Genomic DNA, 23,289 nt, shown 5'->3' with positions numbered 1-23,289 from the left:
CTCACATACCATTGAGTGCTGTCAGATTCAAGTTTAAGCTCAATGATAAGGGGCCTCCTTTTATTGCCGAGTCCAAACAGCGTACCGCGGTGCGAAACCTTTTTTCCTAATGTTCTCGCCAGGTTTCGAACCCAGGCTTTCAGAGTCGTAGGCGTACTTGATAACATCTTAAGTCCAGCTAATTAGATTAGGTTAGGTTGAAAAGAGGGTGTAGATATAAATTCGCCCCATTCCACTATGGACATACACCAAAGCCAGTAATCGGCTTGTTGTGCCCTCTAAAAACTATAAAGTAACCTCTAAAGGGAAAAATTTTAAGTTAGGACTTCCGTGATACTTACAAAATCCTAAGTTGGTTTATATCTGGTATTATGTCTCCACCTAAGTGTCGGTATCCCTTAGACGCGAAAGCCCGGCAATGACAAAGAAAATGCTCCAAAGTCTCATCATCTTCCCCGCATGCCCTACACATGCTATCACTTGCCGCACCGATTTTACATAAGTGAGCTCGTAGTCCTATGAGTCCCGTTATGATACCAATAGCTATACTGACCTCTTTCTTGCTTCCTTTCAGTAATAACCTCGTCTTCTCACGAGGATTTTCGCGTCCTACTGACCGTTTCGCTGTTCCACAATGTTGCATGCGCATTCGTCGCCCACTCCCTTAACTCGGACTGCGTCGACCCGAAAGGCTTTGGGTTAATCAAGTTTATTGACGGCAGTCCTCTGGCCTTCACCGCCAAATCGTCTGTCATTTTCATTTCCCCTTACTCCATTATGGCCCGGCAGCCAAACGATGCGGATTTTGCCATACTGAGAGAAGGCGTTAATCTCCTTTTTACACTGCAAGACTATCCGTGACCCTACCGTGCTGGTTGCTATTGCCCTTATGGCAATTTTACTGTCGGTAAAGATGTTCAGACTCGAAGTCCTCGTGTTAGCACCACACCACTTCACGCATTCCGTGATCACCCGGATCTCCACCTGCAGGACCGTATTATGGTCATTCAGTCTAAAACAGATCTTAGTCCCTGGGTTCTCAATGTAAACCTCCAGGTCCACTCTGTCCTCTAGCTTTGATCCATCCGTGTAGCATGATCTTCCAGATGGCAATACTAGGGTTCCGTCATTCCAAGACTGTGCCGATGGCAGAAGTGCCTCGCACTCGACTTTAAGGTTCATCTCAGGTACCCGATCGGAAACCTCTTCCCTTCTCTCCAGGTTTCATATCGTCGCTTCGATTATACCGCGATTGTATGAGCTGCTAAAATCCTCACTCCATTCTAAGTCTCATAGCCGCGGTGGCTGCCTCACACTTAACCTGTATGTCAATGGGTTGTATTTCTAGAATAGTCTCCATTGCTCTAGTGGTCGTGGTCCTAATCGCTCTGCCTATGTCAAGACAACATGTTCTCTGAACCTACTGTATGGTCCTTATGTTGCACTTTTTCTCCATAGCAGTCCACCAAACTACTGAGGCTTAAGTAAGTATTGGTCTAATCATGTCCCTGTAGAGCCAGTGGACTATCCTAGGATTCAGGCCCCATTTTGAGCCTACGGCCCGTCTACATAGTGCGCAACATCTGTGAGCCTTCTCAGTACGCTCCTGAATGTGACACTTCCAATTCAGTTTTCTGTCCAAGATCACACCTAAGTATTTGATTTTGTCAGATATCGAAATCGTCTTAATGAGGAAACGTGGTGCGTTAAATTAGCCCACCTTCGTCTTTCTCGTGAATAGGCACATTTCAGTCTTCTCTGGGTTAACATTAAGACCTCTGGGTCTAGCCCAGTCATATGCCATATGCAAGACCCTTTCGGCCCTTCTGCATAGCTCGTTCGGATTTTTACCCCATAGAAGTATTATTACATCGTCTGCGATCCAGACGGGTTCAAGTCCCACCTCAGTCAGCATCCGTAATAGGTCATTTATGGTGGTCACCCATAGGAGTGGCGTGCCACAGGGCACGCCATAGGGGGGCACTATGGCGTGCCCAGTTGCGTTGTTGTAGTAGCCCGAGTCCGTCGATCCCTGGAAGTGAGAATAATCTGAATTGGATTATGGTCACTTGTACCCCAGTAGTAAATGCCGCCCCATTTACAGCCGTAACATCAATGTCACTAACACCTGAAGGACCATCAAAGGTTAACTTCTCGCTAGACATGTTCAACACACCGACGTCATTCAAGATCAACCATTCGCTGGGCAACTGCCCATGATGTCGTTTCTTATGACCAAGCGAATGCTGGTCGGCGCGACAGAGCAACCAGTGCTGCGCATACCATGACCCACCTCCTCAACTGCATTCTTCACGACTTTCGCAGAAGTGGACATCGCCTTTTCCTTTACAATCACCGACCACGTCCCCACCGGTTTCGCAACCGGCACAGAAGGGGTGACATCGACAGCAACAGGGGCAATAAACATGCCGGTATGTGCATTAACAATGGGGCACCAGGCACCGACTGAGCGACAGCCGGACGCCCACTCACACTGCCAGCACCCACCAACGTGCCCCGAGCGGCCATTGTCTACAATCTGCCCTTCAACCTCTCATTTTCGAGCATAAGATGCATGAGGGGACCCTCATACATCTCAGCATGCTAAATAATCTACTTGGCCACAGAGACATCATCATACACCAATACCCACTCCACTATCTCCCTTTTCCAAGGGAGTGAACACACTCCTACGCTCCCTACTCTCCCTCGCTGCCGCTATCTCTTTGGAGTGGAAGGCCCTCATCCGCTAACCTCATCCACCACACCATCAACATCAGGTGCCTTATCAACGACATCGGACCTCTTATCACCAGCTGACTTCACAACAGCTGTTCCACCAGCAGCCACCGCTATGCGTCCAGATGACAACTCACCACCCGACTTCTTCTCCACCACAGAGACACATACGCTGAGAGATCACAACTTCAGGCGTTTGCCGTCCTCCCCAGCACTCCCACTGAAGACCAACTCCTCTGACTCCGCCAACACGTACCACCGAAGAATCGGTACTCATCGCGGCGTCTCCCCACCTGCTCCACTGCCCTTCTTCCCATGTGTCCTCTTCACAATAACCCAGCAAAAAATGTTACCTGCCTTGGAAGCAATACGAAAATATTCTAGCATACTAATGCGCATTTCGAATGCTAAATAAGTATGCATGAAACTATCAATTATTGCAAAGTAATATTCCTTTAAAAAAAATTTTAAAATAATTTGAGTTTATCATACTTTTGTGCACTAATCTATTGCATACGGTATGCATGAAAAATAACTTCATAGTATAATAAAGACGGATTTGTTTTGCTTCCATATTGCTTCCGATCGGCGGTTGTGTATGTTAATAGCGATTTGATTTCAATGAGCGAAGTTCAAATGAAACACTCCACTATCATCAAGACCGCTTCACGAAAGCTAGAAATTAGCAAGATCTTTATCCGCGTGCTCTTGAAAAAAATAAAATCATCAGTTGAATTTACTATCTCGAACAAGAAGGTCATGGCGCTTGTTTGATTATACCCTACACCACTACTGTGGTACAGGGTATTATAACTTAGTGCATTAGTTTGTGACACCCAAAAGGAAGAGAGATAGACCCATTGATAAGTATACCGATCGACTAAGAATCACTTTCTGATTCGATTTAGCTATGTCCGTCTGTCTGTCCGTCTGTCCATGTTAATTTGTGTACAAAGTACAGGTCGCAGTTTTCATCCGATCGTCTTCAAATTTGGTACAAGCATGTTTTTCGGCCTAGAGACGAAGTCTATTGAAATTGGAAAAAATCGGTTCAGATCTGGGTATAGCTCCCATACATATGATCGTCAGATTTCAGTAATAAATTTGGCAGGAAGGATTTTTTTACGACTATCGACATTACTGGTGAATTTCATGGAAATCGGTTCAGATTTAGACATAGCTCTCATATGTATATATCGCCCGATTTTCACTCCTAGAGTCACTGCAAGCACATTTATTGACCAATTTTGCCAATATATTGCACAACGCTTTCCTCAATGACTACCACAATAAACATAGAGTTTGGTCAAAATCGGTTCAGATTTGGATATAGCTCCCATATAAATGTTCGTCCGATTTGCAGTAATATTGCAATAAAATGGTCTCTTGTTAGCCGAAATATATATATATATATATATATATATATATATATATATATATATATATCGCTCGATTTTAACTTCTTGAGCCACAGCAAGCGCATTTATTAATCCATCTTGCCAACATTTTGCAAAAAATTTTGCTTTCCTCGACGACTTCCACTGTATTTGAGGACTTTGGTCGAAATCGGTTCAGATTTAGATATAGCTCTCATATATAAGTTCGTCTGATTTTGAGAAATATTGCAAAAAAGTGATCATTTGTTATCCGAATCTGTCGAAATTTTGCAAGAAGGATTTTCTTATGACTCTCAATATTACTGGTGAATTTCATAGAAATCGGCCCAAATTTAGATATAGCTGTCATATATGTATATCGCCCGATTTTCACTTTAAGAGACACTGCAAGCGCATTTATTGACCAATCACCAAAATTTTGCACAACGCTTTCCTCGACGACTACCACATTATAATTAGATATAGCTCCCATATATACGTTCGTCAGATTTTATGTAATTTGCCATAATGTTGTCATTTGTCAACCATAGTTTTTACAGTTTGAACATAATTGCTCGCCGAGGTCCATCAAAATTGGTTCAGAATTGGATATTGGTCCCACATTGTACTTATAGGGTAGGTGTAGGGTATTATACAGTCGGCACCGCCCGACTTTTGCCCTTCCTTACTGGTTTTAACATCAAATTGTTATTAACTTTATCCACCAGAGCTATGATTATAGCCAATTAATTAAGTAGGATCTTAACAAAATGCTAGAAAAATTTTCAAAATCCACCTACTCCCGAGGCACGTGTCTTTATTTAGCACGCAAGTGATTCCAAGCATTCAACATAAGCACTTCATGTCCCTGCCATAGCTTATAGACTCATAACTGTCTGATACCTACTCTTTCCCTTGGGGAACCCTTTCGTCAGAATACAAAATAAAACTAAATCTTTCAATCTCTTGCGAAAATTTCCATAAACGTGAAAAGCAAAGAATACATCCAAAGCGATACACAAAAGGGTTAGATTAAATATTCAAAATGCGTTTGAGGAAACATTTTCGTTTTGCCAACATGCCCTTCCTCTCCCACTCTCAATCTTGCTGTGTGTGGCTGTGAGTGTTGTTGTAAAGGAAAGCCATAAAAAATATTATTATAATGTCATTAGTCATCTAATTGAATTAAAATTTGACTCAATCAACATTCTTAATATTCATATCACAAAACAAACTGCAAATCGGTTTAGACGGAAATGATGTTAACACTTGTTATGCGTATCCGTATCCCATTTCCTAGAGGCGAGCCACTGACTCATAGCAGCTTTGAAGAAAGGGTGGCGTAACGAGAGTATAACAATAACAATCTGTGCAGATAGGCCAAAGAATGCCAGCTCTTATTTGCTCTCTGTTGTGTGCGGCTGTATGGGTTGGATATGTTGGGCTCTCGCTTGCACTTTATCATAAGTTGAAAAAATTAACTTGTGAAAATTCAAACATATGACATTAATCCCGACGGCATTAAACCGCAGTTGGTGTTTTTATTCAGCCTCAGAAAAGCCAGCCAGAGAAAACCCTTCACAGTTATAGAGGAGATGCAGTATAAGGCAGCATAGCCCAGCAGAAGTGGCAACAAAACTAATGATGGAATGAATGACTGGTAGTTATAGCGTATCCCTGCTCTATCTATCACCAGCGAGAAGGTTTTCTGTTTTTTTTCTTTCCTTTTGCCAGGGGTTAAGTGGCGTCGACTGCCGTTTGTGTGATCAGATTGTTTTTGATGGCATCAGAATCATGGGCTTCGCTTGAGCGTTTTATGCCATTATGAGGGGAGGAAGAATGGACGGACGGACAGATGGTTGGTGGCTGAGCACACATTGCACAGCAATCAAATTAGGGTGTGATGTGAAAACAATTGCCTTGCCGCTTTTTGCCGCTTACGTCCCCCGGGTAAAATTTGTTTGTTTGCAGATTTCGTGTGTAATGTGATGGTCTTAATGTTGTCCTAATTGAATGTGTAAATATATTCGAAGAGACCGTCACAAATTGATTGATAAATGTAACAAAACAGCAGCCAAAGCAATAACAACAACTACCAAACAAGTGGCTATGAGTGCAACGATGAAGGGTATGGTGAGTTATAGACGACTGATGCTTGTCGCTACATGTACCATATGAATTTTATGGTCTAATCTTTTTATGTGCCTTTGCCAGTCCGACAAAATTTTGTAGGTCACCTAGTCCTGTTAGCAACTTAGCTGCAAATTTTTAAAAATTTCTGACAAAAATTCTATTAAAAAACAGGAGGCAATCCTTTTTCATGTCAATGAGTGCTGTCCGATTGAAGTTTAAGCTCGATGATAAGGCATATCCTTTTTATAGCCGAGTACGAGCGGCGTGCCGCAGTGCGACACCTTTTAGGAGAAAAGTTTTTATAAGGGTGCCAGTAACTTTTTCAAATCGTCAGCGTCGGAAGGGGATAACGACCGTACGCCTGGGTTTGAACATAGGCAGACATGCTATGTGCCACGGTGGCCATCTAGCGCTTCAGCTGGAAACGTTTAAAATTTCGTGAAAAATGTTGCCATTCAAAAATGGTAGAATTTTTTCACATAGTTTTTGTTCCATTCCATTGTGAATAAGTTATGGTCACGCTACAGTTTTAAAAAATTGAGATATTGAGCTGAAGTTTGGCATATATACATATATTTTCCTTACGCAGGACCATATATATAGTTGCTATAAAGTCGATCTCCCGACTTGGGCAATTTAGCTCATGTAAGTCGCATTTATTACACTCATTAAAGAAAGCCTGCTTAAAACTGCAATTACTGTCTGTTGACTGTTAAAAGTTAATTTTGCTGAACATTTTTGAGAAAAAAAGAGGTTGCGGGAGGTTGTTGTTGTTGTTTATTGCACACGCTGTTTATTAAAGAGTTTTGAGCATAGGTAGCGCCCACGCGTTTAATGACATAGTAAAAAGGGTCATCGTTATTGTAAACAATACACAGCACACATGCAATATAAGCATAAACTAGGTATGAGGCACTAATGCGGCACTTCCCTGTTCAAAATACCTTTACACTGTTGTTGTTTCACTTTACTCCACACGAGCGATGGATTGTTTTTATATTAAAAGGGAAAATATCAGACCAAACAAATGGAAAAGACCCTCGTAGAAGCGCTGAATGAGAAGGGAGGAACGTTGCAGTAATGAATAGGTAAAGAAAAAAAAATGTTGGCACAGGCAGATGTAAGGAAATTTCCTGAATGAGATATTGACCAGAAGGCCAGATTTTGGGGAAGTTCGTGAATGAGATATTCACCAGTAGGCAAATGCATATGTGTATCTCAGTGTCTGTTTACATTCCACATGTCTTTTTTCATATAATATCGATATAAGCAGATATGAGTTACAAAGCCAGTAGGCACGACAGTGTGGGTACTAGCAGAGTAATAATATTTACGAGAGAGTTTTCGCCACCTTTCGAATTGTATACCAATGGCCTCAATGTCTTTGGGTAAAAGGATCTTTTGATCAAATTTTCAGTAATATTTCATAATTTGTCAAGGACATTAGCCCGAGTCCCTTTGGAAAAAAATACAAAAAATAATCAAAACACAATCAAAAGCAAAGAATTTTTATTTTCAGCTGTTTTTTTTCCAATTCTTCAGCAGATTTTTTTTTATTCAATTCAGCAGATTTTGTTAGCTGAAATAGTTATACGAAATGTTTGCTTAAATAGCAGCTATAAGTTTGCTGAAACAGCAATTAAGTCGGCTTCTCCTTTCTCAGCCAGCAAAAACTGTTGTCTTAGCAATCATTTTAGTTATTTTGTAGAACAAATTTTGTAGAGTGCCCGATTTCGCTGAAATACGTAAATTTGGAGTTGGACAAGGCCCTCGATATCCGGACCACATGTTCCAAATTTTTGGATATAGCTGCCACATAGACCGATGTGCGAATTTATTTTGCAAATGCAAATTTGCCCATTTATATTTCATTCAGAAACAAAAGCAAACTTCTAAAGATTCAAGTTTAAGCTCAATAATAAGGGAGTTCCTTTATTTAAAAGAGTCTGAACGGCGTGCCGCTGTATGCCACCCCTTTGGAGAGAAATTATTGCATGAATGTTATACCATTCTTTCAAATGACATAATTCCTCACAAAGGTCGCTAGCATTAGGAGGAAATAACCACAGCTGAAAGTTATTTCCGATGTTTTCTCCAGGACTCGAACCCAGGCGTTTGGCGCCATATACGGATGTGCCAATCTCTGCGCTATGGTGACCAATTTTCTTTACTTTACTCTAATTGGCTATGACAGAACATTTGTCCTATTAGCCGAACTTAGAATAGCGTTCTAAGCGCCACGATCTTCCGCGCTCCTTCTAAAATTTTAGATACCAAGTTTCGAGATGTCTTTCACCACTTTTCATCTGATTTTTGGTCGTCCCGGTTTGCGTGTATAACAATGCTCGCCTTCAAAAGACTTTTTGGGAACTTTTACGCAGAATCTTTCTCTCAAACACTCCGAGCACTGCCTCGTCTGTTCTCACAACTAGTTGGCAAACATTCTGTACCATCATCAGGGATTGGTTCTACAATATCCTCTTCGCCGCCATCGTCGGACACCAGTAACAGGACAAAAAGTTCTTTCCATATCGCAAGCACCCTGTCTGTATCAGTTACCAGATTTCCTTCTTGGTCTTTGCAGCAGGATGTGTTTCAACTAAGCCATTGATTTGATGTTTGATTCTTGGTAAAATTGTCGGACTTTATTCTGACTTTTATACATCTCAATTCTCCCACACTCACATCATTCCAGTTTCTTTTTCTTTCTGCGGAATAGAAGTTTCTCATCTCTCCTTTTTCTCCCCATACGTTGCTACTGATTGCGGAGTTGCTCTATATGCCCATGTATGCTTCAGTAGCATTTCGCTATTCTTGGTAGTACCATAGGTTGTTTGGGAGAAAGCTTCTGATACGGATTTCGCGACATTTTTCATGGATTGGGCAATGGATTGCCACTGCCCCGTTTTATTATGGGGACGAGGAGTACTTTCATCAAGCTGTTGGGTCAGTCGAGTGAAGTATGCTGTTGCCATCGGTTGTGTTTGCAACTTGAAATTTCCATCTTCAGTGCAGTGTCAGATCCTATTTTTCTCGCCATACTCACGTTCGTAGAAAATATTCTCGGTCTGCTCGTCCTTGTCTGTTTGTCGGGGTCATGGGCACAAATAAGGCTGATGTTGAAAAATTTGGCTTTTATGCGGATTTGAGCTAGCCTCTCATTCACCGGAGTAAAGCTGGAGACAAGGTGTTTCAATCGCCGACTTACCACAGATCTACAGCCAAATTAATGCCTCGTGTCATGGATAGTTCGTCACCCTTTTGTGTTGTTGTGGCACCATTCCCTGTGCATCGCACTCCTTGTATGGTGGTAATATCTACCTGTTACTTCTCCAATACATCCACTAATACGTATACTGTAACTTCTCTATAGAAAGTCCGAACATTCCAGGTGCAGATCATGGTCCTTTTTTCATTTGCGTGGTTCGTCAACGTTGGGGGAGTGCATTTTTAATATTCTTTTGTTACTCTGAGCAATGCTTTAAGTTGTCCAGGTGCGAGTGACTGGCCTAGCGCCATCAATCGCATGGGCGCGGCATCCCTCGATGCTGCGAGCCGCTTGCTCCAAGATCCGATCTGCCAATAGAAAACTAAAAAAGTGGATCCGCGAGTGGACCTTTTTCACCCTGGCCAGGACCAGGGGTGTATTTGAACTTCAGCTTTCTACCAAAATAGGCATAGGCCTTTAATGACACCTAAGAAAAGGCTCATTTTGTATGTGGAAAAGAAATAAAGATTGTGGGGCACATTAAGTCAGGGGGAATTTTATTTATATATAGAATTTTGAAATTATTTACATTATTTTATTTAATTTGTTTTATTTTTATTTTTTTATTTATTTTTGTTTTATTTTATTTTATATTATTTTTTATGTTAAATTTAAAATTTTGAAATTCCTTTGTCTAAAAAATAAGTAAACCGTTTTGTAACAATCCTCATGACAAACTGGGAATACTTTACAGTCCCGTAAAGCGTTCACCGCCTGACAAAATAGTGGTGGAAATTATGCTAAATAGGTTTTGTCGCCTGATGCATAGTTTGGTGCGAAGTAAAAGTGGCAGTGGCAGAAGGACACCCACCAGCCAGCCAACAAACCGAAGAGAGCACATTCAACATTTTGGCGAACAAACAAACAAACAAACAAACAACAACAATAATAAAACAATAAAAGCGACAGTAATAAAATTCAAATCAACTTAAAAGCGTACGGAGGCGGCTGTCTGCTTCTGGCGTATGATTTTTTTCCTCACGAAATTATTTTCAAAAATTTGCTACATATTTGCTATATGTGTGTCTTTTCCATTTGCAGATATGCCACCAAATCCCACCAGATTATGTTGTACACCGCCCCAGAATCGTTTGATGCCCTGGAATCATCATACGGCCGCTGCCGCCGCTGCTGCTGCGGCCGCAGCTGCAGCTGTGTCAAATGCAAACGACTCATCTTCCTCCTCCAACGGGGGTGGCGGCGTCGGTGGTGGTGGAGGTGTAGGCAATAGAATTTCAGGCTCGACAACGACGGCGACACCAGGATCTGGTCCAGGGCAGCAACAACAACAAATGCCGCCCACATCAACTGGCGTATCGACGATAGCAGCAAATGAAGCAACCTGCCTAACTGTGCCTCGCCAGAAAGTTCAAAATCTTGGTCTCATCTGTGTTGTATGCGGCGACACCAGTTCGGGCAAACATTATGGCATTTTGGCCTGTAATGGTTGTTCGGGATTTTTCAAGCGTAGTGTACGTCGTAAACTGATTTACAGGTTGGTATATTAAGCATACCCTGATATACAAACACCCACACCCACACTCAACCTCACACCCACATACATAGTTTTGTGTAAATAAAGACGATTTAATGCACATGAGCCTCCTTTGCACATTTGGAAATTCGTTTGGTTGGTCTTCTGTTGGCATCACTTAAGCAAATTAAATTCTGGTTTTGGCTCATTTAATTGAAAAATCACTTGACTGCCTGGCAGCAAAGGTCCGGCGACAATACGACAACACCATTGGTTTAAATTCGAAAAGTCAGAACTAATGTGTTAAACGGCTCAAGGATACCCAATGGTCGTCTCGTTCTTTTGGCAACATTCCCCTTTTTTGGTTTTTGCAATAACGAATTAATTTTAAGTTTTAGGATTAGGAATTAAAAGCGTATGAATCATGTGCAGAGCTTTTATTTGTGGAAAGTAACAATTGGCTTTAACGAAATTTATTTGCAAAGTCCTTTTATGCAAATGTGTCATTTGCATGACAGATTGCGTTACAAATCCCAATATTTGGGACTTTGTAACGTACGAAATGTATGAATTAAGCGAAAACGTTGGGAATATTTTTTTTTTGCACTTCAACCTTTTAGTCTTAGTGTGAAAAAGCATAACCCAAATTTGTGTTATTTTTTTGTTTTATCTTATTTTTTTATTTTATTTTAATTTATTTTATTTTATATTCTTTTATTTTATTTTATTTTATTTTATTTTATTTTTTTTTATTTTATTTTATTGTACTTTTTTTTATTTTATTTTAATTTTTAATTTTGCATACTTTTTATTAGTATAGGTCGGTTGGGATTGTAGTGGGCCAAATCGGTTCATGTTTTGGTATGGAGGGCACAACTCTTATTCGATTTGGCTGAAATTTAGCATGAGGTGTTCTATTATGACTTCCAATAACTGTGCCGAGTATGGTTTAAATCGGTCCACAACCTGATAAAGCTGCATATAAACCTATCTGGGGTCTTGACTTCTTGAGCGTCTAGAGCGTCTAGAGGGCGCAATTCCTATCCGATTTGGAAGTTATGACTTCCAACAACTGTGCTAAGTATGATTTAAATCGGTAGATAACCTGACATAGCTGCCATATAAACTGATCTTGAATCTTGACTTCTTGAGCCACTAGAGGGCGCAATTCTTATCCGATTTGGCTTAAATTTTGCATGAGATGTTTTGTTATAACTTCTAACAACTGTATCAAATATGGTTCAAATCGATGCATAAACTGATATAGCTGCCATATAAACCGATCTGGGATAATTTCTTGAGCCTTCAGATGGCGTAAATATTATCTGATTTGGCTAAAATTTGGTACTCCCAAGTCCTTCACCATACGTGTCAAATATGGTCTATAGCCTGATACAGCTCCCATATAAACCGATTTCTCCATTTTACTTCTTGAGCCCCTAAAGGGCGCAATTCTTACTCGAATTCGGCAAATGCGATCTATGGTGGAGGGTATATAAGATTCGACCCTGTCGAACTTAGCACGCTTTTACTTGTTTTATTTTATTTATTTTTTATTTGGTAAAATAGCTCTATTAATATTACCATTTTTATACCCACCACCATAGCCAGGGGGTATACTTATCTAGTCATTCCGTTTGTAACACCTCGAAATATTGATCTGAGACCCTATAAAGTATATATATTCTTGATCGTCTGGACATTCTGAGTCGATCTGGCTGTGTCCGTCCGTCCCTCCGTATATCGAAATCGGGATAGCGCTCCAAGGAATAATGATATCCGATGAAATTTTGCACCGTTACTTCTTATCGATGTACGATACAGCTTTCATATAAGCGTATGCCCAGTTTTAACTTCTTGAGCCCACAGAGACCTCAATTTTCATCGAATTTGGGTGAAATTTGCATAAGGACTTTTGTTTTGACTTTTAACTTCAGTATGATCCTAATCGGTCTATAAACTGATATAGCCCTGAGAGAAACCGATCGTCAGGTTTGACTTTTTGAGCCTCTTAAAGCCTCAGTTTTTATTCGATTTGGCTGAAACTTGGCACATGGACTTCTGTTCTGTCTTCCAAACTGGTATACCGGCCATATAAACCTACAACTTGAGACCATAGCAGCCGAAACCAATTCCCGATTTGATTGTTGTAAAATAATTCAAATACGAAATTAGTTAGGTTAGGTAAGGTTTAAGTAGCAGTCTGCCATCAGGCTCACTCAGACGTTTTCGTCCATTGCGATACCACAGGAACAGAAGGAGGAAGCTGCCTTCTAGTTCCTACCATTGAACCATCCAGATAGCTTCAAAAATCCCAATAACTTGCGAATGTTCACATCTGCTAAACCAGACAGGTTCTCAAATACATGAGAAGTGAAACTCCTTCCGACTGCTAGTGCGTGACACACACAGAAGGTGTTCTATAGTCTTTTTTTCTTCGATGTTCTTACAGCTTCTGCAAAAGTCGTTAGCTGGCAACCTTCAGTCTGTCAACATGTTTGCCGATTTGACAGTGACCTGTCATGACAGACACAATTACTGAGACGTCTGTTGTAGCCAATGACAGCAACGCAGTAGACCTCTTCAAATCTAGATGAGGCCACATAGTTTTGAATTGCCCACAGTCCCCTCTTTGTGACCATCATTGTAAGCTTACATGTCGCTAGAAGTATACCCACAGATTCCAGTATCCCTGTGATGTGTAGGGTAGTTCCTAGTCTCGCAAGCTTCTCCGCTTTACAGTTCCCTGGGATATCTCTGTGGCCCGGCACCCAGAACAGGTGAACTTAGTTAATAAAGGCAAATTTTTAGCGGATTCCATGGTGGTGGGTATCCAATATTTGGCCCGGCAGTACTTAGCACGTTTTTATTTGCTATATATATCAAAAAACCAAATCCAAAATTATATTCCACCACAAATAACCTAATTTTACCATTTAATCTGTGTTTAACTTTTGTTTATGAAATTTAACATTCTTAAGGGTCATATTAACTGCTTGCTATTCCTTCGTTTTTCAACTTAATCATGTAGTCATTTTTTTAATCTTGACCAGTTTATAGCAAAGTGAATTCAAAAAGCCAACTTATTTCTCCAAAAAAACCTCCTCACATCCTGATTACCATCTGCTGTATGTTTAGCTGTTATCCTTTTGTCCGTCTGTCCGTGCGTTGGAGTGTCGACAATATTGACATAAATTTATTATTTTGTAATGCGCCTGTTTTTCTGCAAATCACAAACGTCAAAATGTTTTTATCATTATCCTTTCCCCAGAGAGCATGAAGAGACTGACATAAAACTTAAGTGGAATACATTTGGCCAAATGTGACCGCATTAAATTTCGTAAATCACGTTATGCTATCCCCTGGCCCACGAACCCTCACTCAGCACACAAGCACGAACTGAGTAAGCGACGCGACAATCTAGAAGTGCCTAAGTGTCCCGGGTTTTTTTTGGGTGGTTTTTGTTAAATGTCCAAAAATATCCATAATCCCACAAAAGGGAAAAATCTCGGCAAAAAACCTGGCACGCACACAAACAATTACAGTGAGGGTGATGATGTCTTTGCTGCTGCTGTCTATACCGTGTATGGACCTACTTGTGGGTCTATATTTTGTCTATTTGAGAGGTGAGTGGGTGAGGGGATAAATCCTATCAACCTACTCCATACAAACGCACATGCCCCCCTTAAACGTGGAAATGCTTCATCAATTCAAGGCTATATTGATACCAAAACCCCTAGCACGTTTTTTCTCTCTCCTAGTTCGTTTCTTTTTAGCATTTTTATATCTAAAGGAATTTTTCCGAATCCAGGCAATACCCATAGACCAAAAAACAATCATCATTTCAACCCCCATTTCTTTTTCTTTGTTGAATTGTGGTGTGCTGGTGAGCTCCATCGATTCTATCAAATTCGATGATGGCGGCCGACCTCGCATGAAGGCAAAAGTTTGCCTTTGGCTTAAGCAGCTTTACGATATCAATTTGTATGTATGGCGCTCCATGCTTCTCCTCGCTCTAACTTCCCAACAAATTCAAAAGCAAAATTTTATTTCTTTTCATCCCTCCTTCCAGCACTTTTTGTTCTTCGATGGCTTGGCGTTAGAAGTTGGCAAATCGATTTATATTCCTATTGTTTTTTTTTTTCTTCTGTTTTCTTTAGAGTAGGAGGTATTGGTAAATGGATGGATGGGCTTATAAGTTTTAAGTACTGAATGGGATATTTTCTTTTTGATTTAATGACTTTTTCTTAAAAGCAATTGCAATGATTCCAAAGTAAGCGTTTGATCGAAACATCGAAATTGCGAATAAATTCTATTAAAATTGCTGATGGGGGAATTTAAAGAAATATTTTATTCAGAACGGTCTTAAACAAATCATAGAAGAAGAAGAAGTTAATCTATAGTTATCAGAGGTGGTCTGTATGCCGGTTTTTTAGATATTCGACCGTCAAAAAGTTGTAAAACGTCATATCTTCTTATATTGGGTTGCCCAAAAAGTAATTGCGGATTTTTCATATAGTCGGCGTTGACAAATTTTTTCACAGCTTGTGACTCTGTAATTGCATTCTTTCTTCTGTCAGTTATCAGCTGTTACTTTTAGCTTGCTTTAGAAAAAAAGTGTAAAAAAAGTATATTTGATCAAAGTTCATTCTAAGTTTTATTAAAAATGCATTTACTTTCTTTTAAAAAATCCGCAATTACTTTTTGGGCAACCCAATATATAACAAATTAAAGCGTGTTAAGTTCGGCCGGGCCGAATCTTATATACCCTCCACCATGGATCGCATTTGTCGAGTTCTTTTCCCGGCATCTCTTCTTAGGCAAAAAAGGATATACGAAAAGATTTGCTTTGCTATTAGAGCGATATCAAGATATAGTCCGGTTTGGACCACAATTAAATTTTATGTTGGAGACCTGTGTAAAATGTCAGCCAATTCGAATAAAAATTGCGCCCTTTGGGGGCTCAAGAAGCAAAATAGAGAGATCGATTTATATGGTAGCCTTTTCAGGCTATAGACCGATTCAGACCATAATAAACACATATGTTGATGGTCATGAGAGGATCCGTCGTACAAAATTTCAGGCAAATCGGATAATAATTGCGACCTCTAGAGGCTCAAGAAATCAAGATCCCAGATTGGTTTATATGGCAGCTATATCCGGTTATGAACCGATTTGAACCTTATTTGATACAGTTGTTGAAAGTAAGAATAAAATACGTCATCCAAATCGGATAGGAATTGCGTCCTCTAGAGGCTCAAGAAGTCAAGTCCCCACATCTGTTTATATGACAGCTATATCAGGTTATGAACCGATTTGAACCATACTTGGCACAGTTGTTGGATATCATAACAAAACGCGTCGTGTAAAATCTCATTCCAATCGGATAAGAATTGCGCACTCTAGAGGTTCAAGAAGTCAAGACCCAAGATCGGTTTATATGGCAGCTCTATCAGGTTATGGACCGATTTGAACCATACTTGGCACATTTGTTGGATATCATAACAAAACGCGTCGTGTAAAATTTCATTCCAATCGGATAAGAATTGCGCACTCTAGAGGCTTAAGAAGTCAAGACCCAAGATCGGTTTATATGACAGCTATATCAGGTTATTTACCGATTTGAACCATACTTGGCTCAGTTGTTAGATATCATAACAAAATACGTCGTGCAAAATTTAATTCCAATCGGATAAGAATTGCGCCCTCTATAGACTCAAGAAGTCAAGACCCCAGATCGGTTTATATGGCAGCTATATCAAAACATGAACCGATTTAAACCATACTTAGCGCAGTTATTGGAAATCATAACAAAATACTTCGTGTAAAAATGCATTCAAATCGGATAAGAATTGCGCCCTCTAGAGGCTCAAGAAGTCAAGACCCAAGATCGGCTTATATGACAGCTATATAAGGTTATGGACCGATTTGAACCATACTTGGCACAGTTATTAGATGTCATAACAAAACATGTCGTGCAAAATTTCATTCCAATCGGATAAGAATTGCGCAGTCTAGAGGCTCAAGAAGTCAAGATTGGTTTATATGGCAGCTATATCAAAACATGGACCGATATGACCCATTTATAATACCAACCGACCTACGCTAATAAGAATTAATTGTGCAAAATTTTAAGCAGCTAGCTTTACTCCTTCGGAAGTTAGCATGCTTTCGACAGACAGACGGACGGACATGGCTAGATCGACATAAAATGTCGCGACGATCAAGAATATATATACTCTCAGTCTCAAACGAATATTTCGAGTAGCTACAAACAGAATGACGAAATAAGCATACCCCCATCCTATGGTGAAGGGTAGAAAAATCAATTTGTGTTTGTTTGTGTATTCCTTATAGACTCAGAAACGGCTGAACCGATTATCTTGAAATTTTCGCAGATGGTGCATAATGGTCCCGTGGTGGAAATAGGGTACTACATTTTTTGATATCTGAAGGGGGGCGGACCCTACCCTAATTTTCAGAAACGCCAAATCTCGGAGATGGGTGGTGCGATTTAAATAAAATTTTGTATGCTCTCTTATAGTAACCTATAAACAAAAATTTGGTATCCAAATTTCCGATGGGGTACCTAGGGGGCCGCCCCACCCCCAAAACCTACCAAATATATATATATATAGTCCAATCACGACAATATGGGACTCAAATGAAAGGTATTTAAGAGTAGAAAACGTATGTGATATCCAATTGTTGGATCAAGTGTTTGGGGGACCACACCAAACCCCAAATCCCCTTAAATCGGACTTATTTACTGATAATAGCAATATGGGATACAAGTGAATGGTATTTGCGAGTAGATTACGAATCTGATATCCAAATGTGGGACCAAGTTTCTGAGCGTCCACCCCTTCCCCAAAACACCCCCCAAAGGGGACCAATTTACGACCATAGCAATATGGGGCTCAAATGAAAAGTCTTTGGGAGTAAAGCACGAATCTGATATCAATATTCGGGAAAAAGTGTTTATGGGCCACCCCAACCCCATAAAACCACCCAAATAGGACGTATTTGCTGACCATTGCAATATGGGGCTCAAATAAGAGGTATTTTAGAGTAAAACAAGAATCTGATATATATTTTCAGGGCCAAGTCACTGAGTGGCCGCCCCATCCCTTAAAACAGCCCCCAAAACGATCATGTTTCTCGACTATGGAAATATAGGGCTCAAATGATAGGAAATTGATATCAACATTGGGGACCAACTGTCTAACCGACGTCCCTCCGGCAAATAGGACGTATTTGCTCACCATGACAATTTGGGTCTTAAAGAGAGTGGAGCTCGATGTTGATAGTTTTTAGGGCCCATACCCCAAACAGGACATATTTGCTGACTTTTGCAGTAAGGGATTTAAATAAAAGGTATTTGAGATTAGCAAATGTATTTGATTTCCAATTTTGAGGCCAATGGCAATATGGGGTTCAAATAAATGATATTTGAGTATAGATCACGATGCTGATATATTTCCAGGGCTCAGTGTTTGGGCGACCACCTCACTCCCCAAAACACCCCTAAATCGGACATATTTACCGACCATGGTAATGTGGGGCTAAAGTGAAAGGTATTGGGGAGTAGAGCACCAAATTGGTACCCACTTTCGGAACCAATTTTCTGGGTGTCTACCCTTTCCCCAAAAACAATCCACAAACAGCAATAATTTACAGAATATCTCTCTACCTTCTGGGTGTTACAAACGAATGCACTAAGTTTTAAAAGCCTGTACCACAGTAGTGGTGTAGGGTATAATGACAGTTTTGCCAGAATTTAGCCTGTACATGCTTGAATTAAAGAAATATGTAATTCGCATTTGGGGGATCCATTTTCGAAATGAATTGGAATTTTCTTTCGTTATAAATATGAATCGACAATTGAGTGCTTTGATTAATTTCATACAGGGATTAAGTTAATATATCCCTCAGAATGTAGCTTCACTTTCAATTGAACCAAAATTTTCGACACATGTCAACACATGAATGGATCGCCACTCGCCAAAGTTTGTGACAATTGAGTGGATGACTCCATTTGTGTGCATAGTGGCATATCGCAGATATAATCAAACAAAAGGTTAACAGGGTCTTAATGAAATAATCTTCAGTGTTAAGCTTAATTTCATTATCATCAACATCACCAACATCGTCAAACTCATCAAGAGCAACAAAATTCGGCCACATGCAAAGGCAAAGAATAGAATCACTCGAGGACAAGCAAAAACCTCCACTCACCAAGTTTTAGCCAAATGGTTTTTGAATATGAAGAAGCAATCTTTTGTTTAGGGCTTTAGATACAATGGCCTTTGAATTATGGTCGAGAGTAGAGTTGGTGGAATAGTCATAGAATAATAGACATGAAAACCTGCAAAGGCTAAAAGTACGCATGTGATGAGTTTTAATTTCATCTCAAGTGGTTGGTAGTTGTAGCCATTGTTTGGGAAGGTTCTTCCCTTCCTATTGTTTGGTAGATAATTTGTAAGTGGCAAAAAAGCAATGAAACAAGTCTCGCATCAAAAATATAGACCAGGAAGAGAGAATGAGGATGTGCTTGAAGCATGCTACGCAAAACATCAACAAATGTTGCAATTTTTGGATTTTATACCAAATCACCATACTGGAATAATTGAATCTAGGCTTTAATCGAAACAAATTACCAACGACAATAATCGAAGTGGAAATTTTTATATTTTGATTACAGATGTCAAGCGGGTACCGGTCGCTGTATTGTCGACAAGGCTCATCGCAATCAATGCCAGGCTTGTCGTCTCAAAAAGTGCCTTCAAATGGGAATGAATAAGGATGGTAAGTTAAAGATCATGATTTTTAAAGAAATATTTTCAATATTAGAAGTGCAAATTTTGCTTGTTAATATTGGGTTGCCCAAAAAGTAATTGCGGATTTTTTAGAAGAAAGTAAATGCATTTTTAATAAAACTTAGAATGAACTTTAATCAAATATACTTTTTTACACTTTTTTTCTAAAGCAAGCTAAAAGTCACAGCTGACGACTGACAGAAGAAAGAATACAATTACAGAAAAAAATTTGTCAACGCCGACTATATGAAAAATCCGCAATTACTTTTTGGGCAACCCAAAAGTACGCGTACATACACTAATAGGAAAAATATATTGCAAAATCATGCACCAACGTTGTCATTATCGTATGGCGTTGTTGGAAATATTGTCAACAAGCGTGAATAATTTTATGAACACGCGTTGTTGTTTCATGCACTCACCGTTGTGAACATCATCTCTACGAAATGTGTATGTATACCAAACTTAAGTTGAAATGACTCTTAAAACATTGTATGTGTATAGCCGCGAACACAGGTTCGATACTCATCGGCACACAAAATCATTTTGCAATCTTTTATAAAACTGTGCACTAGGTATTGTCAGAATGTGAACGGCTGTTGACGTTTTGTTCAACATAACTGTAAAAATGCAAATTTTGCCCATGAACATTCCACTAAGGAACAGGGGCAAACTTCACACATATCAATGAGTGCAGTCCGATTCAAGTTTTTAAGCTCAAAGATAAGGGGCCTCCTTTTTATAACCGAGTACGAACGGCGTGCCGCAGTGCGACAGCTCTTTTGAAGAGAAGTTTTACAGGGCATAGTACCTCACAAATGTTGCCAGCATTCGAAGGGGAAAACCACCGCTGAAAATTTTTTCTAATGGTCTCGCCGGGATTCGAACCCAGGCGTTGATTCGAACCCAGGCTAACCTCTGCACTAAGGCAGCCTCAACATAACTGTCTATATGGTGGTTGATCTAATAACATCTGTGTGTTGATTCACTTTTGTGAACGAATGTGGTCACTTTTTAAACGCCGAGCTTGATTTTTTCTAAGGATGTAGTCTTCATCGTTTGTTAGCGTTAGAGGGCTTTCAAAAGATGGAAGGCCGGACATTGCTACATCGCATTTGAATGCCATGGAGACATATATCATTATCTTGAAGTGTTACATACGAAATAACAAAATTAGTATGCCCTCTTCATCCTGTGGAGGACAGTTTAATGTAAAGAAAAGGAACAACCAATCAAAATGTATTCGCTTTGCACATCTATTAGCAAATCAAGAGATTGAGTTTTATACCCTCCGCCATAGGATGGGGGTATAGTAATTTCGGTATTCTGTTTGTAACACCTCGAAATATGCATCTAAGACCCCATAGAGTATATATATTCTTGATCGTCATGACATTTTAAGTCGATCTAGCCATGTCCGTCCGTCTGTCCGTACCTCTGTCTATCGAAAGCACTCTAACTTTCAAAGAAGTAAAGCTAGGCGCATAAAATTTTGCACAAATACTTTTTATTAGTTTAGGTCAGTTTGGAAATGGGCCAAATCGGTCCATGTTTTGATATAGCTACCATATAAACCGATTTTCGATCTTGACTTCTTGAGCCTCTAGAGGGCGCAATTCTCGTCCGGTTTGGCTGTAATTTTGTACGTGGTGTTTTGGTGTCACTTTCAACCACTGTGCTAAGTACGATTTAAATCGGTTAATAACATAGTATAGCTGCGCAAATCGGTTCATAACCTGATATAGCTGCCATATAATCCAATCTTGGGTCTTGACTTCTTGAGCCGGTAGAGGGCGCAATTCTCATCCGATTTGGCTGAAATTTTGCATGAGGTGTTTTGTTATGACTTTCAATAGCTGTGCTAAGTATGGCGCAAATCGGTACATAACCTGATATAGCTGCCATATAAACCGATCTTGGGCCTTGACTTCTTGAGCCGGTAGAGGGCGCAATTCTCATCCGATTTGGCTGAAATTTTGCATGAGGCGTTTTGTTATGACTTCCAATAGATTTACACGTTGTGTTTTGGTATCACTTCCAACAACTGTGTCAAATATTGTTTAAATCGGTCTATAGCCTTATATAGCTGCCATATAAACCGATCTTGGATCTTGACTTCTTGAGACTCTAGAGGGCGCAATTCTCGTCCGATTTGGCTGTAATTTTGCACGTGGTGTTTTGGTGTCACTTCCAACCACTGTGCTAACTACGGTTTAAATCGGTTAATAACCTGGTATAGCTGCCATATAATCCAATCTTGGGTCTTGACTTTTTGAGCCCCTAGAGGGCGCAATTCTCATCTGATTTGACTGAAATTTTGCATGACGTGTTTTGTTATGACTTCCAACAATTGTGCTTAGTATGGTGCAAATCGGTACATATCCTGATATAGCTGCCATATAAACCGATCTTGGGTCTTGACTTCTTGAGACTCTAGAGGGTGCAATTCTCATCCGATTTGATTGAAATTTTGTACAACTTGTCTCAAGACATTCAACATACGTTTCTAATATGGTCTGAAACGGTCTACAGCTTGATACAGCTCCCATATAAACCGATCTTCCGATTTTGCTTTTTGAGCTTCTACAAGGTGAAATTCTTATCCGAATGGATTGAAATATTACGCAATGACTTCTACAATGTTAAGCATTCAATTCATTTATGGTCCGAATCGGACTACAACTTGATATAGCTCCAATAGCATAACGATTCCTATTCATTATTCTTTGTTTGCCTAAAAAGGGATACCGTGCAAAGAACTCGACAAATGCCATCCATGGAGGAGGGTGCATAAGTTTCGGCCAGGCCGAACTTAGCACGCTCTTACTTGTTTTTTTTTAGTTTTAGCAAAAATTTACTCTTCGATATCCAGTCTCTGGATTGAAAACAAATTCAAATTAAAAGCCCCTTCGACTGCTTACTCTCATAAATGCTTTAAAACTCCCACCTACACCTATATACAAACCCAAAGGCAATGAAGTGTAAAATGATGAGCGTTATGAATGTTAATGATGGACCGTAGTAAGCCCAGCCAAAAACGTGGTTTACCACCATTTTGCTGTGGTGCTTTGAACGTGGGAGGTATGGAGCTCAATGTGGATGGAGCTGTAGTGTTTTTGTCTTTAATTGCTATAATTGCCATCTACAAATAACGACACGTGCCCCTTAGCTTGCTTGTTGTAGTTGTTGTTGTTGTCTTTTAATTTGAAAAATGAGTGTCTCTTTTAAGTACGAATCATTGTTGCGTGTAAATTGTATGAAACTGGTCACAACACGGTGTAATGATGGTAAAATTATATAAGCAATAGCCTACAACCCCTTTGCCTGTAAGAATGAATGAAGGCACAGTGGAAACAAAAAGTTGAAATGTTGATACAAACAACAATTAGGATCGTATTAACAAAACTAATGAAGCCTTAAATTTATTTGACAGTTTTTTAAAGGAAATCTGTAAAATAACCCTATCAAAGCAACATTAAG

At 39.8% G+C, this 23,289-nt stretch overlaps 1 protein-coding gene across 3 annotated transcripts in view; it reads left to right on the top strand.

The window, feature by feature from the left end:
- The window catches only part of LOC106092291 (photoreceptor-specific nuclear receptor), a 42,969-nt gene that overhangs the window by 813 nt on the left and 18,867 nt on the right, over positions 1 to 23,289 (top strand). For all 3 annotated transcript variants that reach the window (XM_013259105.2, XM_013259104.2, XM_013259103.2), the window contains exons 2-3: positions 10,558 to 11,011; positions 19,695 to 19,798. In XM_013259105.2, the coding sequence (XP_013114559.2) occupies positions 10,558 to 11,011; positions 19,695 to 19,798 (558 nt within the window). The remainder of the gene's footprint in view (positions 1 to 10,557; positions 11,012 to 19,694; positions 19,799 to 23,289) is intronic.

Source organism: Stomoxys calcitrans, chromosome 5, assembly GCF_963082655.1.
Source record: "Stomoxys calcitrans chromosome 5, idStoCalc2.1, whole genome shotgun sequence".
Classification (NCBI taxonomy): Eukaryota; Metazoa; Arthropoda; class Insecta; order Diptera; family Muscidae; genus Stomoxys; species Stomoxys calcitrans.
The sequence above is the reverse complement of the archived record's forward strand: the minus strand, read 5'-3'. Positions and strand labels throughout refer to the sequence as shown.